Source organism: Papaver somniferum, unplaced genomic scaffold (assembly GCF_003573695.1).
Source record: "Papaver somniferum cultivar HN1 unplaced genomic scaffold, ASM357369v1 unplaced-scaffold_10, whole genome shotgun sequence".
Lineage (NCBI taxonomy): Eukaryota > Viridiplantae > Streptophyta > Magnoliopsida > Ranunculales > Papaveraceae > Papaver > Papaver somniferum.
Window position 1 is genome coordinate 3,320,427 of NW_020618825.1, and position 17,658 is coordinate 3,338,084.

The following is a 17,658-nucleotide window of genomic DNA, read 5'->3' on the forward strand; positions in this document are numbered from 1 at the left end:
TTCCTTAACATATATATCGTCTTATATGCGCTTAAATCTCATCACCAGATTCACCGCCAAAAACAAAATGCTTTCTTCTTTGATTAGTTTCTATAAAGAGATTTATGCTTATTCTTCTCTATATTAATTTCACGGATAAGATTAGAACGACAAATTCTCTTCTTCCATCAATCAATCAGGAACTTTTAATTCTTGTTTGTGAATGAAATCTACCTATGAATTACTTTTATCAATTTGACTTTTTTTTTTTTTTTTTTGACATTAGAGATAAGTTATATCTGTAGTCTTAACTTTCTTCGATTTGGTGTAATATGGAAAACTCGATCAAGTTTTAAGCTAGTTCGCCGTGATAATCATTAATTAATCCATGTTTCTTCCTGTCGTGTTATCAAGAAGAGGATGATGGAGTGGCAATATACATCGAGGATGACACCTGTTACGAACTCGTGGATGCAGTGACGAAAAACGACTGGGAAGCAGCTAAAAGGATTTACGAGGCGGATCCTGAAGCTATTAATCGAGGGCTCACAAATATCTCATCTACAATGCTGCATTTAGCTGTAGGTTATAATGCAGGTATGACTTTCGTGGAGGAAGTTGTGAAGCGCATGACACCAACCGCGGTTGCATATAGATCAACCGAGTGTGGTGACACAGCACTTCATACTGCTGGCTTTTACTATGGGCGTACTGAAGCTGCTAAATTGATGGTAAATAAAAATCCTAAGTTGACTCAGATACGTAACAAGGAAGGACTGGCACCACTCGAATATGCTTTGCATTATGTTACAATCGGTTAGAAAGAGATAGTCGAGTATCTTTACTCTGTAACGGAAGATATAGACCCAAATCCGTTCGTGGGCCATGATGGTGCTAGGTTATTATGCACTGCAATTGATGCCAATTTCTATGGTAGGGAAACAAAAAATTTGCTTTATTACTTTTAAAATGGTTTTCCATATCAGATACTAATATACTAACCATTATAAACTGCAGGTATGGCACTATCTCTTGTGGAACGGTTTCCAAAATTAGTTATGGAGAAATCATTAGTACACTGTATGTGTGCATTAGAGTTACTGGCTCAAAGGCCTTTCACATTTCGGAGCGGAGCTAGGCTGACATGGTGGCAGAACTGCATGTATTCAAGTTTGTTAGCAATTTCCCCAACCATATGTTATACATTTGAAATGATATTTTCTTAGGGAAGTGTATTATACATATCTAAATGCAAATACCATATGGGGTGCAGTTATTCAAGTGGATCATGTACGCAACGATGACACGGAAAACGAATGGGACGAAGAGAACCTTTTAGAAAACTCAGGAGGCACCAAAGCAGTTGAAGGGTTAATTAGTTCATCACAGAGAAAAGTTACACGAATAGTAGCCAATTTTTTTTCATCGTGTCTCAAGCCTTGCTTAACACGAGGTATTTATTCCTTGAGATAATAGCTCGGATTTAATTTAATTTTAGGTTGATGTGCCATGCATATTTAACAACGCATATATCATGGCTTCTATTTTAATGCGGCTTGGTTTGACTCTTTATCTCAGCGCTTCCTATCAAGAATCTGCAAAACCAAAAATTGATGCATCAACAAACTACAGCACTGCTTAAACAAATGATCGTGAAAATCCTTAAAGTAACACGCAGCAGGTCGGAGATACTAGATTTTCTGAAAGATAACCCTAATATCATGAAGACAGCTATAAAGCATGGAATCACAGAATTCATGGTGGAGTGTCTAGAACAGTTCAGTTTCTTCTTGACTTACTATAGGTTACCAGAACATAACGTCTTAGAAATGGCTGTTGCGGAACGGAATGAACTGATAGTGAGTCTCACATGTGAAAGCACTAACGACAAAAACGATTTGGTATCTAAAACAGATAATGACGGGAACACAATCTTGCATCACGCTGCCAAGTTAGCGCGTCCCTCTCAACTCAATTCGATCCCAGGTGTAGCTATTCAGATGCAACGGGAATTGCAGTGGTTTAAGGTAAAGGTCACAATTTCCTTTTCCATCTTAAACTTTTTATGGAAGAGTTTAAGCCCAGAGGTTATATTAATAGCTAGGAAAAGAAAGAAAGGAAATAAAAACCCGATAGTGAAGAGTTTTGAGCATAAGGCGCTGGCCACAACGACTTTACCAGAGAACAGTACAAATAATTAGAGTTTTAGGAACAAATACTACAATTAGAGTTTTTAACTACTCCCTCTATCTTTTTAGCAGAGAACTAGTTTTTACTTGTCCGCTTATAGCTTTATTTCCTCGACGACTCTTTCCAATGCCCCTATTTATGGTTACGATGCTTATTTACAAAATTCTCTAAAAATTATGGTTACGGTGGTTATTTACAAAATTCTCTAGAAGCATGACACTTGCATAATTTTCCCATCGTTGTTATGGGGATGGCAATTCGCTTGGCGGCTCCCAATCCAGTAATTCTAGTGGTTAAGATTGTTTTTTTTTACATGGATTTGTTAACCCCAAACAATTTGGTATCCTGTAGGCTGTGACAGTGTTATACTTTTCATGACACCACATAGTTGCAATTTTAAGTTATGTTTGTTTTGGACTTATCATGAAGCACTTTGATAATCTAGTAGTATCATATCATTCAGGGGATAGAAAGCATTATGTCAGAAAATGATAAATTTAAGAGAAACAAAAAAGGGGAAACAGCTCATTTTCTCTTCACTGAAGAACACAAAAAATTGGTCAAAGAAGGTGAAGATTGGATGAAAGATACCTCTGGATCGTGCATGATAGCTACGGCCCTCATTGCTACTGTAGCATTTGCAGCTGCCTTTACCGTACCTGGGGGCAATGTTAGTGACAGTAACAGCACTAAGAACGGTACCCCGGTGTTCTTGGGACATGCCTCATTTACAGTGTTTGTTGTAGCAGACGCCTTAGCCTTAACCTCTTCCGTTACATCAGTACTCATGTTCTTAGCTATATACACTTCAAGATATGCAGAAACAGATTTCCTCAAGTCCCTACCGCGAAAGTTAATTATTGGTCTTGCAACTTTATTCATATCTATGGCTGCGATATTAGTAGCTTTTTGTGCCTCACTCTTCATCGTGGTTAAAGACAAATATCCCCAGGGTCTAATTCCCATAACGTTGTTTGGTTGTGCTCCTGCTGCTTTGTTTGCATGGCTGCAATTACCATTGTTTTATGAAATGGTTCGTTCTACATACTGGGGCGGCGTCCTTGGAAACCATAGATATATGGATCCTAGATTTGAGAAGAAAAACTACAATAAGAAAGAAAATATAGTAAGCCGGGTTAAAAAATTTATTACATCGTTCTGTCGACAACGAAGTTTGCCCTGAAAACTTGGGAGGTGTAACGGAAAAAATTATACCTTTTTCTTTTGATGCAAAACAGGGGATTTTATTAACTTAATAAATCAGTAACAGAAGTATTCATATCTTCCAATATTGCAGCTGCAATAAAACTTGGAGGATAGTTATACCAAGTTCGAATAATACTGTGAATTATAGCATGTTTAGCCAACCTATCTGTTGGCTTATTTATTTTCCTACTAATGTAATTGTATATCCAGAAAGAATGTGTTTCAAGCTTGGATTTTATGTCTTGAATCAACATCTGGTTCTCCCAAGCAGCATCATGAAGACTCCCATTTACTGCCTTGATTACCAACTCTGCATCCATTTCAAAAACCGCAAACTGTATATTTAAATCTTCTGCACACTGCATTGCATACAGAAGTCCCCTGCATTCCGCTTCTTCAGCACTTATGAGTCCATTGGAGTAGCCGCATCTTGCTTGGATAAAATCTCCTGCAAAAGAACGGATAATTAGTCCCCATCCTGAATAAGTTATGTGCTTAACAACACCCCCACACTTATATTTTGCTAGTCCTCGAACAAAACAAAAAAATATATCCGCTCCACAGCTGGATAAAGAGTGATGTCTGCTAAACAGCGAGACTGATCTGTTAAACAACGAGATCGAGAAATGTCTGCTAAACAGAGAGACGAAACCACTAAACAGTGGTAGAATATGTCTGCTAAACAGCAAGAAGAATCCACTAAACAGTGGATAGAGATGTGTCTGCTAAACAACGAGACGGATCCGCTAAACAACAAGATCGAGAGATGTTTGCTAAACAGCTAGACAAAAAGACCTGCTAAACAGCTGGTCATATCATGCAACTTTTTTTTCTTTTTTTTTTCTTTTTCTTTTTAAGACCCGCTAAACAGCTGGTCATATCATTTTTTTTAAAAGTAGAAATTCCTAATGAAAGTACCACACCCCCACATTTAAACATTACATTGTCCTCAATGTAATTGAGTTATCCAACGTAGAAATTAAGATGGGAGATTTAAAAAATAAAAATAAACTATAGAGTAAAGGGAACAAATCTGATGGGTTGACTCCCATGAAGCGAAAGGTGTTTGTTTCCCTGTTTTCCAGCAGCACGTAAGCTGCAAATCATATATGTAAAGTCTGAAAAGTTGGGGATCAATCCAACAAATCAGGTCAGCTGCAAATATGAACCTGCAAACACTATAAACCTCCGAAAAGATATGTAAGTCCATTCTCAATAGAAAACAGTCCTTAGTCGAGATAAGTAAATCACTCACATGGACAATAAATATAGAATGTATATTAGTTTCTATTCGGGAAGCGCATTCTAAATAAGGTTGTAAATCAGCTGAAATACATTCAGTTGACACATTATCTTCACTAGAAATCATAGGAAGCAATGTATTGACAACGTAAAAAGGTATAGGATTATCAAACTGAGCACAATGATCTATGCATGCATCTAATGGTTCAGGTTCATCAAAATCAGTAACTCCTAAATCTGGTTCTAAGTCCGCAGAAATAACTTCCGTGGTTGAGTTACCTTGATTAACCATTGGAGGGTACAATGCATTGACAATGTCAATAATCATAGGATCGTCAGAATCTGCAAAGTGAGCTAAACAAACTGAGATTGGTTCAAAATCAGCAGTTACCTGACCAGTACCAATCGCCTCCACATTCACATCAGCAATCCGGAAATCACAAGATGGGTCGACAAAAAAGGAGCTCAGTGGAGCAACAATATCATGAGTAATCTCCTCATTATTTTCTGCAACTAAGTGACTTATATGACTCTCATTATTCAAATGATTAGAAGGTATCTCATTATGAACGTATATTGTCTCGTCATTAGTCTCAACAATAGTATCTTCTGTATAAACATGTTCTTCTAAATCATCATTATCTGAATAAATATTGTCTCTAATACAACTCTCATCCTTTTGAATCGGCAAATGATCAGTAATATGATCACGAGTTGGATAAGATAAAATAGATTCAGAATTCCTAAAATCACAACCAGTGTCAAGTCCATCATCATTCTCAAAGAAAATTGATTCATCATCTACAACAGTTTCATTATTAGTGCAATCAATATGAGAAAAATCAGAACTTGAATCATCGTATAGATGACGATCCTCTACTGATTTCATAAGTTCAGCAATCATTCTATCAGTTTGAGCACATCTCTCAGCAGTTGCAATCGCAAATAATTCAGTTTGTTTGGTCAATTGTTCCAGGCTAGATACGAGAGACGGGGATAGTTCACCGTACAATCGATTATCTCTTTCATACGGTGACTCTTGTGTGTGGGAAAAATAGTTGGAATCTGTATAATGTGACTCATAACCTGGGTAAGTTTGGTAATGATCATAACCTTCACAAGGTCCGAAATGATCATACCTATGAGAATAATTCCAGTAATTATTTACACACTCGGCTCTAACAGGTTCCTGAAAATTTGAAGGTGCACATGCATACTCCTCAGGTGAAATATCAGATGACTCCCCTGTCTCAACTCTTTTGGTAAGATTCGAAAAAGCTATAAAAGAAGCCAACTCACTGGAAACCATTAATACAAAGTAAAATTTACCCAATAACTCACCTTGCAAAAGCTTTGCGTGAATATCATATACTTACTTTCTAGCCCGTTATTGACTGCAATCGCCGCACCTCAGACTAAGGTACCTAAAAAGAGTCAAACAAACTGCGTAAAAAGGAACTAAAGAAAAACAAAAATAAAATATATACAAAAATAAAATAATTATGTGAAAAAAATTGATATCAACAAGAGAGTATTTTGCAACCACTCCCCGGCAGCGGCGCCAAAAATTGATAGGATCCGTAGATGCCTATATATATAACTGCAATCGCACGGTGTCTAACTAGTAGCCAGAGGCAAGTACAGGTCATTTCCACAGGGAGCGGTGGAAATACCGTAATCAATATCTCTAATAAAACTAACGATGAACAATATTTTTGGATTTTTGGAATTGGAAACGAAATAATAAAGTTAAACCAATAAAATAGATTCAATAAGAAAAATGAACCGGGTTTTATCGTATCCACCACTATTTCTATTCAATTACTGAAATGAAACATAATTATGAGTATATGTTTATCTTTCGTTCTATCGACATCGCCTATTATAATTATTAGAATCGCAAATATCACTGGGATACCCTAAGCATGACACATCAAAAGTTTAAACCAAAGCATGCACCATCAAATTGTATTAGCGAGAAAATAATACGAAACTAAATTTTAGTTCACAAATATTATTTGGCTATACTAAGCATAACCCATCAAAGAAATGAATCCAAACATGGACTATCAAACAATGAGACAAATATAATTGCAAAACTACCGATTATGCGCACAAGGTTTTGAACCCGCGAAGCAACAACTCATGTTTTTAATTAATCGATAAACAATAATCAATAACTAGTCTATTCAAATCATAATAGTCTTTGCTCGATTAATCAATTCGAAATAGCCTACACTCCAAGTGGTTTCCACATAAAACCCTAGTCACAAGAAAAATCTAACAAAACATGGAGATGGGTTTCTTAAAACCCATAAAAATAATTAACAAAATGATAAGAAGATTAAACCGTTAAGTCGTCTTCTTCCCGTTTGTTTTCCACTCCAAGTAACTTCCAAGGACGCCGCACTTCTTCCTCTCTGTCTGTCACTAAAAGAGAATAACAAAAACCTCACTCCAAACCGGCCTCCTCCCCTCTTTCTTCTGTTCTGTCGAGATGAATATAATCTCTCAATTCTCCTAGGTCGAATTTCCGCCTCCAGCAACGCCCAGCCCAGTAACTACCGAATTCCGGCCCACTATCAAAGTCCAACTTCTGTTTAACCCATCAGCTGCAACTTCTGTTCGGACACCAGTTAGCTTCAGCTTGCTCCCATCTTTGCCAATGCATTCCATATAAGAACAGTTTTATATTCACCCCACAGTAACTCTCAAATTAGTCACTACTCATCTCTGCCAGAAGCTTTCTCTACCTCGGCCATTCGAGAAAGCACCAGCTAAGCCACTGCAACCACCATCAGCCTTGCATGCAAATGTTGAGTCGAGCTTCCTCTTCAATCGATTCCAGAGAGCAGGCCACAACACCGTTCTTTCCTCCCAGAATTCCAGTTCAACTCCAACTGCAACTTCAGGTAATTAACAAATCTCATCTCCATCCAAACTGACCACAACAACCAACCCCAGTAATGTTTTATTTTTTGTGTTTGATTATGAATTTTTAATGTGTTTCCTTTGTGACACCGCATTTGCACCCTTGTATCTTTTTTACGGTGGCCATCACGTAAGATAATTATCTAAAATAAAATAAATGGATGAAAAGATAATTATCTAAAATAAGTGGATGAAAAATTTGGAATAACGATTCGTTTCCATTTCCATAATGGTAATGTTTAATTAAATTGGTGAAAAATACAGTCGGTACATCTAAGGCTGCACAACGGGTAGGGTGGGTAGGATATGGCCTATACCCGCCACCCTACCCGTTTACTGGCGGTTAAGAAAAATTTTATCCGCCACCCTATCCGCCATTAAACGGGTAAGATCCTACCCAACTCATTCTCTGGCGGGTCGGGTAGGGTAGGGTGACGGGTATAACCGTTTTTCCCCCTTCTCCATGACTTTCTGAAGTCTGAATTTCAGACTCTGAACAAGAAAAGGGTTGAATGAGAAAGGTGGATCAAGTTCATATGCAATCGTCAAGTACATGGAAAAGAAACACAAAGATGTATTACCTGCAAGTTACAAGAAAACGTTAGGTGTCCAATTGAAGAATTGTGTTACTAATCGGAAATTGATTAAGGTTGAAGCTTCTTCTTTCAGCTCAACAGAAAAAGGGTTGGTAAGATCTGGTAAGAAAAATTTGGATCTTGATTGAAAAAAAAAATTGAAATCTTATTTTGTCCAAACAACAACAACCCACTTCTTCAAACTTGTTGTTCTTCACATACACCTCCACACCAACCCTTTATTCTAAAATCAATCCAAAAAAAAAAACACAAGAATGAAAAATCAATTAAACCAGTTTATCTCTAAACACAAAAAGAAAAGAAAAAAACCCATAAAGAGATCATGAGAAAGAACCTAGGAAAGACAACAAAAGGTATGAATATGGTTTTATTTCTTCACATTAAACTTGGGTTTACCCTGAATCAAAGGAAACCCATTTCAACCTCACCCAACTACTACTGATGTTGTTCCAACTACCTTCAAGAAATCTGAAACTACTACTGCTGCACCTAAGAAGAAGAAAACTGGTGCTCCTGCAAAGAAAGTTGTTGCTACTACTCCTACAAAGAAAGTACAATTTGCAAAATGAAGAACACATGAGAAAATCAAAAAAAATAAAAATTAAGAAAAAATTGTAATAACAATGAGGTTTATACCTGAGGAGATCTTGTTCTTGGGTCTTCATCACCACCAGAAATAACAGCAATAAGAGTATATGATGTCGTCGATGATAGATCTATATCTTAATATCGAATTAAAAATACCAATCAAATCTGATCTAATCAAATAATGATAATCTCAAGTAAAAACTAAATCAAAGTTAAAAATTAGTTCAGTGATCTCTAGTTCAATATCTTCTTCTTCCCAATAATCAAACTAGATTTTGGGTTACAATAAAAAGAGTTTGATTTTGATTTCTGCTGATTCACGAGTTTTGATTTGAGATGGGGTTATGAATAAGCTTCGATTTGTGAGATTAAGGTTTGATTGAATTTGAGATGGGATTATGAATAATCTTCGATTTCTGAGATTGAGATAGAAATTCGATATGTGAGAGAGGGGTTTCATTAGGAAACCAAGAGAGAGCTGAGGCTGTGAGAAAGAGAGAAGTGATGGAAGAGGCAGACCGATAGAAACAATGTAGATAGGATTTGTTTCTAGAAACGAAAACCAACGGCAGAGATTAAACGAAAACCAACGGCAGAGATCAATAGTATAAATAGGCGGGTAGGCTGGTAGGGTAGGATAATTTCGAGCTTTACCCGGCACCCTACCCGTTTATTGGCGGTTAAGAAAATATTCACCCGCCACCCTACCCGCCAAATAGTGGATAGGGTAGGATACGGTTAAAAAACTGGCGGGTAGGATAGGGTTGGCGGGTATGGGTAGGGTATGTGCACCCCTAGGTACATCAATGTAAACCGTATAGCAGATTCTATTAAAAAAAAGTGCAGTTGATATGCAGAAAACTAACTTCATTCTTATTGTACTCTTCACATCAAGGAAACAGGATCGGTTTCACTTGTTGCCTTCACCTTCTTTTTTGATCGGTAAAAAATTTGATGTCGACGAGTTTCGAACATCAAAGAAATAGGGATATCGGTTTCACTTGTTGCCTTCACCTTCTTTTTGATCGATAAAATATTTGATGCTGGCGAGTTTCGAACTCGGATCAATGATATCATCATCCAATAACTTTATCAATGTATTACGGTGACACCGTCTTGGAATCGGTTTCTTTGATACTGCACCACCAGGATCTGGTAGCTCCACTACCTCTTCCAAGTGATCCTAACAATTCCAAGCCGTCCACTCAAGCAATTTTAACAAAAATGCTAATGGGATTTGGACCTTGTCTAATCTGTACATATCTCATCAAATATATAAGTCCTGGTACAATGACATTAAGAGACCCTTTTTGTCGAGTAATACAGAGGCATATATGCACCGTTTTGTATTATTATCACTTTATGTTTAATAGCTAGATAACAAAAGTATAGTTGTACAGAAGTACCTTCCCATATGGTCTGTGATGGTGCCATGTTTCAATCCGTCCAAAACTTTTACCAAAAGCATCAAAAGCAAAATAACTAATTAGTCATCCATATTAACCTGGCGTCATTAGGGGACCGTCCAAAGAATTAAAGGCCGCTTTTTTATTCCCAATCCATAGATACGGTTACGGGATGTCTTAATTTTCGGAGATTACCTAATTGCCCTTCTACAATCGGTCGTTAGTATAGGGGTATTATCTACCGATTGTTAAAGTATAAAACTCGAAATGGAACTTGTGATCATTAGCAATCGGTAGATAGGTGAAGTTCATAAATAACTTCATAAACTGTCGATTACTCTGACCCAATTTCGAAAATTTTGCCAACTTATTAATCGGACGTTTGGTGAAGTTCGTATACTACCGATTTTTGTAGTTTCCAAATTCGAAAAAAATAGAGATTTTGGCAAAAACAAAATTTGGGGAAACTTCATAATCGGAGGTTACGTTACCTTATTAACCTACCGATTATTGTAGTTCCCAAATTCGAAAAATTAGAGATTCCGGCAAAAACAAAATTTGGGGAAACTTTATAATCGGAAGTTAGATTAACTTATTAACCTACCGATTATTGTAGTTCCCAAATATGAAAAATTAGAGATTTCGACAAAAAAAAAGGGGGCAACTTTATAATCGGAAGTTAGGTTAACTTATTAACCTACCGATTATGTAGTCGGTCATCTACAAAATAGAGTCGTTGGTACTCTAAACTATATAAGGATGGTATCCTTTTACCCTCTATGCAACACAAATACATTTAAACTCCCTCCAACATCAAAGAAATCATCTTCAACATAATGGCTCAACCATTCATTAATCCTACAGAGTTCACGATAGAAGAAGATTTATCTTTACGTAGGCGCTATGTTGAATTCTATCCGAGACGAGGAGAAGAACTAGGCAAGGAGGCGTAATGAGTATGAGTTATTTGGGGAGAATTCACGAAAAATTCTGCGCCGACACCGGTAACCCAAATAACCGTCACTCGGCTAATCTTTTTTTGCCGAGTTGGTTCAATAAATGGACACGTCGAGAATTCGTCCATTTAACTTATCTTGTGAATCAATATCGATTTAGAGGTGAAACCAATGATGAGGTTATAGCACGATCTCACGGGGAATCGCGGAGATGGAAAGATCAAGTTTCCGTTATGAAGCTCATTTCAGAATCCTTAAGGAGATGGAGATATTTAATCCGTTTAGGGATCGTCCAACACGTCCACGACGCTAATCACAAGTCATTGTAATAGAATTGTGGAAGTTCAATCAATAGTTATGATTGTAAAATTATTAAGATTTGTAGGTGATATAGTTATGATTTTCAAATTATTTATAACAATCAAAAGTTTTAATTCTTTATCTAACTACCGATTATACTCCACTGACTATTTCGCTCAAAATAAACTAGCCGTGCCTCGAAAACCACACAAATCGGTGAATAATACATATTCATAATCCTCCGATTATAGGTGTTGAATGAAACTGAGAAATTTGTTGACAAAACTGCAACTAATCGACAATACATAACGTCCGATCATAGATAATCGGTAAGAAGTGTTCCATAAAATTTGATGAAAGAATTGAGCCAATTGGATCATCAAAGGATGTGCCAAGAAAATACGTACCACTTTACCATCTTTTTCTTCCTTTCACAACGTGTAGTCATGTAACTCCGCTAACCACTTTGATGGTTGCATAATCGTTCTACCATCTCATTCCATTCTTTTGATCATAGATAGGGCCGACTTGATCGTATCAAAGCAGAAAGGTTCTCGGGGTCGTCCGCCTTTATCTTACTTAAGATCGCCCTCGCTTAACAAATCCTCATAGACCTCACTGTATCCATTTCATGTGGTTTTAACTTCGCAACCATTACATGTCCAATAAGAGTATCCGGATCATCATGGTTGTGAAAGAACGCGCAATTGGGGGATATGAATTACTTCCCCCAACCAATAATGTATGTTAAGGGGTGATTTATGGGGGTAGAAATACTAAAATACCCTTTGGTTAATTCAAAAACATTATGAAAATACTATTATACCCTTCCCACAAAATATAATCAAAATCAAAAACCAAAATTTATCCCTAATTTTCATCTTCAGTTCCGGCACACTCGGTTAGGATTAGGTTTTGGAAAAAAATATCTTCATTTGTTCTTCCTCTTCATCGTTCTTCATCGACGATTAATCGTCGATTCAAAAATTTCTTCGTCGATTAACCTACCTGAATCCATAACCATGCCTTCACGAAAGAAATCAGAAGCCCAATCGAGTCAATATCGATTGCTCAACAAAAATTAGACCAAAGGCTTTCTTTGATTGCTCAAGAGCAATAAGAAGAAGAACAAGAGGCTTCGGACGATCAACCTCTCGTAAACATGGCTTCTATGAGAAGGTAAGTGATTTTGAACTGTTTTATAAGTGTTTGAATCGATTTATAGTAGTGGGTTTAGGTTAAAATCGCGAAACCTAACTCAATCAGTTGAGTTTCAGTAAGTTCCGGCATTGAAATTTGTATGCATACAATGGCGGTACTAAGTTATGGCATTGAATTTTGGATGAAGGCAAAGCCAGTATGGAGTTACGGCATTGATTTTAGTATGAATACTATGCCGGCGACAAAGCTAAAATCACCTGAAACTGAATTTTCTGTCCCGACATTGATTTTAGATGCGATATCATGCTGGTAGTTTGTTACGGCATTGATTTAAATTTATTCGATTATGTCGGCAGTGCACTTTTAATATACAAGAAAACCCCTAGGAATTTGTTATCAGTACCGGCATTGATTTTAGGTTGAATACCATGCCGGTACCTGCTTACGGCATGGATTTGATATTTATTCGACAATACCAGCATTTGGTTACGTCATGGTGTGTTTGTTAAATTACTGTGCTCTTTGTAGGTATCGGCATGGTTGAATTTCATGAACCAATGCCGGTACTGATGATTCTATGTCGTTATTTAGTATATCTATGCCGGTATTAAAAATGAAAGTAAGTTGTCTTATATTTATTTCGTGTTTCTTTTGATATAGGGCTAAAGCCAAGGAAGCTAATAAAGCAAAAGCTAAATATGTTGGCATTAAGAAAAGAAAGAGGAACGATCTTGGTACTCCTCAGTCTCTGCATCCTCGAGGGAAAGAACAAGGTCGCAAAAAGCGTTTGGGGGCAGTCTCTACAAGAGGGAAAATTTGGGAGAATGACCGTAATCGACTCGTAATCCGTGAACCTATAGGAACAGTTGAGCACGATGAGCAAGATGAAGAGGAAAGTGAGGAGAAAGATAATGAGGTTGATCCAAGTCAATTAGCAACCCAAAGCGAAGTTGTAGAGGAAATTGTTAGGCCAACTTAACAATCGACACCAGGTGAAGGTGAGGGGGATAAAGAAAAGAATAAGGTAGTCAAAGTAAAAGTTAAAGGTTCTCACCTTCCTCATCTTGATGACATGATACCTGACCTTGATCGTGGTAGAATTTGGAGTGAAGCTTCGGATCTGAGAATGCTATTTGGCTACAAGGACACATGGGCTCGTACTATCTATCAAACCTATGTAAGAATTTTTATCTTGTGCATATGTATTTTTGTGTATTTATGTAAAATCTCTTAATCGTATTATCTCCTAATTGTATGATCATAAGAAGGTTGTGCGTGTTTGTCGAAACCAAGCCACGTCTCATTGGGATTTTTCTATGGAATGTGAAGAGGTCCAAACATTAGTAAGGGAGTGTGGTCTATATGGTATGGTTGAAAATTATGTGAAGTGTGATTCCATGACAGTCAATTTCTTCGTCGAAAGGTATCATGGTGAAACTGATACCACGCACTTCCCATTTGGGGAGATGACATTGATCTCTGATTATGCTCAGAACATTCTAGGCTTGAGTGTTACCGGAAAATCAGTTGCAAAAGGAGATAAGTGTCCGGACCTAGAATAGTCGAAGTTGCACGCTCACTAATAAGTTGTTGGGTTGGGACTAAAAAAATTCCGTGGAAAGCTTTTATGTATCTAAGAATAGTAGGAAAAATACTATTAAGCTGAAGTTGCTTAAGGAGAAGTTTGAAAACATGCAGGCAAGAAGTTTGAAGGATGGATAGGACCCCGCACAGATTCGTTATACAGCCGTTGCGTACCTGTTATATACTCATCTTGGGCACTAAGGTATTCCCTGACACTAGTGGCAACAAGGTTAGTGCAAACCACCTTCAATATGCTTGGATCCATTGGAATAGGTCTATAACTATTCTTGGGGCACCATGGTAATGGCACATTTGATGGCGGAGATGAGAAGGGACTCTAAGGCTATTACAAACCAATTTGTCAGAAATTTCACTCTACTCCAGGTAATTTTGTTTTTAAACTTATGTTCTTATACATATTATTCACATGTACCCTTATTTTGAACTTAGAAACAAAATTTATTGCTTCTTATATGTATCATTCCACATTGGTATAGGTGTGGGCTTATGAACACTTCCCAACATTGTTCAAGAACTACCCCTTCTTGGAGATCAAAAACCTATCCTAACCCGAGGAGCATAGAGCTAAGATATACGAGTTCAACAATATTCTGAATCCCGGTAACAATCGTCGATTGACAAATATGAGATTGGCTCTGGACGCGGTGACTACCAAAGAGGTTGTGTTCGACCCTTACAAGGAGGATAGAGAGAACCACCAAATTTATATGTATAATAACGTTTCACTCATGCCGACAGTGTCGGTTAAATCTCTGTACAAATTTCCCATATTACCGGCATAGTTTATCTGTAAATAGAGACGCCGGTACTCATGCCAGCAGTGTCGTTTTTTTAACATCCATCCTGGTTTTGATTTCATTCTTTTGTTAAATCTCTGTACAAAATTCCCAGAATACCGGCTTTGTTGTTCAGTTGTTTACTAGCCCGGCACATCTGCCGACACTACTTTATGTATATAACTCAGTTGACATATTGGGACGTAGGCCTAGAGCATCATAAATCAAGAAAGGAAAGGGCAAAGCTGTTGAAGAACGTAAACCTAAGTCTTCTCGGCCTTTACGTAGTCGATCTGATCCGGAACGTGGTAAGGTCATCTTTCGGGATCCTACGGGGGACACAAGCAGCAGTGATGATGAACAGTAGGAAAACTTTCCACCTCCTAAACCAGCCCGAGCAGGTGGCTCATCTTCACAAGGCTTAAGAGAAGCTGCAGTTGAAGTTGAATCCGGTGAGAAAAAAGGAAAAGGAACTCCCATCCCACCTTCCTAGAAGATATGACATGATTCCAGACCGCAATGACGAAAAACAGTGGGGTGAAGCGAGAAACCCGCAACTTTTATTTGACTACACGCACTCTGGGGCTCGTTGGATCTATCAAACTTATGTAAGACATTTGCATCTTGTTATTATATTATTTATCTATGATCAAGTGAATTTAATTTAGTTTGATGTTTTTATAGGACAACAAGAAATCCTTCCGTGTTAGCCGCCATCAATCAATGGATATATGGTCGTTGGATTTTGAGTGTGACGTTGTTCAAGCATTAGTCATATAAGGAACCTCAAGCTCGTCAACGCTATTTGACTGGTCTAGCGATGGTCAAGTGACGAATTAGCCGATAATAATTCGATTAGTTTAACTCGAACGTTAATTATTAGAAATTAATCTAACAATGATCTAGATATGAATCTAGTACCACTAGATAGATCTCGAAAAGTTAGGCGGAATGGGCTACTTGAACGTGTCATACGGATATTGGACGAAGAAGATATCATCACGCTTGTTGAAGGGGCATCTTAACCGACCTGGGCTTCCCATATCGAAGTAATGGGTGCCTTTATAGATTTCTTGGTCTTATCTTCACCCGGTCGAGAAGATAACTCTTATTTCTTCTTTCTCTCATTTCTTTTCTTCTCCTCTGTTCGTGTCCCTGCTGAAGGCGATTGATGTTGTTGAGATGATCTTGTGATGAGAAAGAACAAATTAAGTACAAGGTGTTACTGCTGGTGACGAAGCGGTGATTGAAAAAGAGGATGGTTAGAGATTTAAGTATCAAATCACAGAGCATTGAATTAGGTTTTCACCGTTTTCTTGAGAAAGCGATGAAGATGATTATGAGACTGAAGTTGGGTTATGATCAATTATTAGATATGTTGTTGATTCAGTCGATTATGCAAACTCAAGAAAAGGAAGAAAGGGTAAATTAAGGTTTCTGTAATTCAGTGAAGGTATGATTGAAGGTGATTAAGAAGAAATTATAGGATGGGTGTGATTGATATGAGCAGTTGGATTTATGTTTTGAATACGAATTGGAAAATAGGGGATCGAGAATCAAGTTTAGGGTTTCTAAGAATCAGTGAAGAGGATGAAGATTGATGAGAGTTGGTTGAGTTGAAGTGATGGATTGATAGTGGGTTTGAGGTGATTTGCTGATTCAAGTCGAAGTAAAGAAGAATCTGAATCAGTCGAGTGAACGAAATCATCTCGAGGTAATTTCCTTTCTCCGTAAATTTAGTAAAGTTGTTATTTGAGTTTTGGAGATTGTTAATGAGCTAGGATTGAAATGGTTATGTGTATCTGCAATGGAATTGTAGTTGTAGGTTAGTTTATGTTGTGTTGATGTATGAGCTGAGGATATTGGATCTGAAATGGTGGTAAGTGATTTTGATATATTGGTTTGTGCAACCGAAGATATGGTGATGGTTGTATTTTAAGTTATAGTTGGGAGGTGCGTAGCTGGTAGTGTTTTTTGCTGGTTGTCTGAAATGAGAAGATGGATTGGTTAAGGCCTGATGAATGTATAGGAGGAAAAGTTGCTGGGAAGATAGAAAGAAACTATAGTAAGAGATGATGGTAATGTTTGTGTGTTTGTGGTTTACAAGCAGGGAAGGTGTAACTGATATTGCTTGTGGTGATGGGTTTGTTTATGCCGAAGGTTGAGAATGGATTAGAGATTGTTGGGTTGAGTTATATATCGAAGTGGTAATTTAATGAGTTACAGAGCTATGGAAATGGTGGTCTGCAGCGACAGTGGTGTTGCAGGGGTTATCGTGTTGTTTGCATATTGTTGGTGGGTTATGCTGAAGTTAAATTATAGTTGAGGTGGAACCATAGTGTGTATGGAATTAGTGCAGGGTTGTTGGAGTTACTAGTGGTGCTGGTGGAGGAAATTGTAGGCAATATGAAGTGAGTGTGATCTCAATTGAAGTGCAGATGGAGTCATAGTGTTATGATGGAACTATAATTGGAGATTGTATGGAACAGTGTTTGTGATGAAGTTGTGGTTAGAGTAGAGCTGAAACTGAGTTAAATTGTGCTGGTACTGAAATATATGGAATGTAGTTGAAGAGTGTTAACTGAACTTGGAGGTGGTAATGTAATAGTTGAGGTCTGCTGGTTTGTTTGTTTTGAGAAGCTGATGTTATGTGACTGAATCATAGGAATGAAGGTTTGGTTAGTGTGTGGAGTTGAATCTCTCTTGTAAAATCTTAGAGCTG

At 37.5% G+C, this 17,658-nt stretch overlaps 1 protein-coding gene across 1 annotated transcript; it reads left to right on the top strand.

Moving 5' to 3' along the window:
- The first annotated feature begins 396 nt into the window (after positions 1-396).
- On the top strand, positions 397-2,332 carry LOC113326543. The gene is made up of 4 exons (XM_026574251.1): positions 397-912; positions 997-1,149; positions 1,253-1,432; positions 1,558-2,332. Exons 2-4 carry the CDS (start codon positions 999-1,001, stop codon positions 2,178-2,180), a joined length of 954 nt encoding a protein of 317 aa, XP_026430036.1. The 5' UTR covers positions 397-912; positions 997-998; the 3' UTR covers positions 2,181-2,332.
- The last annotated feature ends 15,326 nt before the right edge of the window (positions 2,333-17,658 follow it).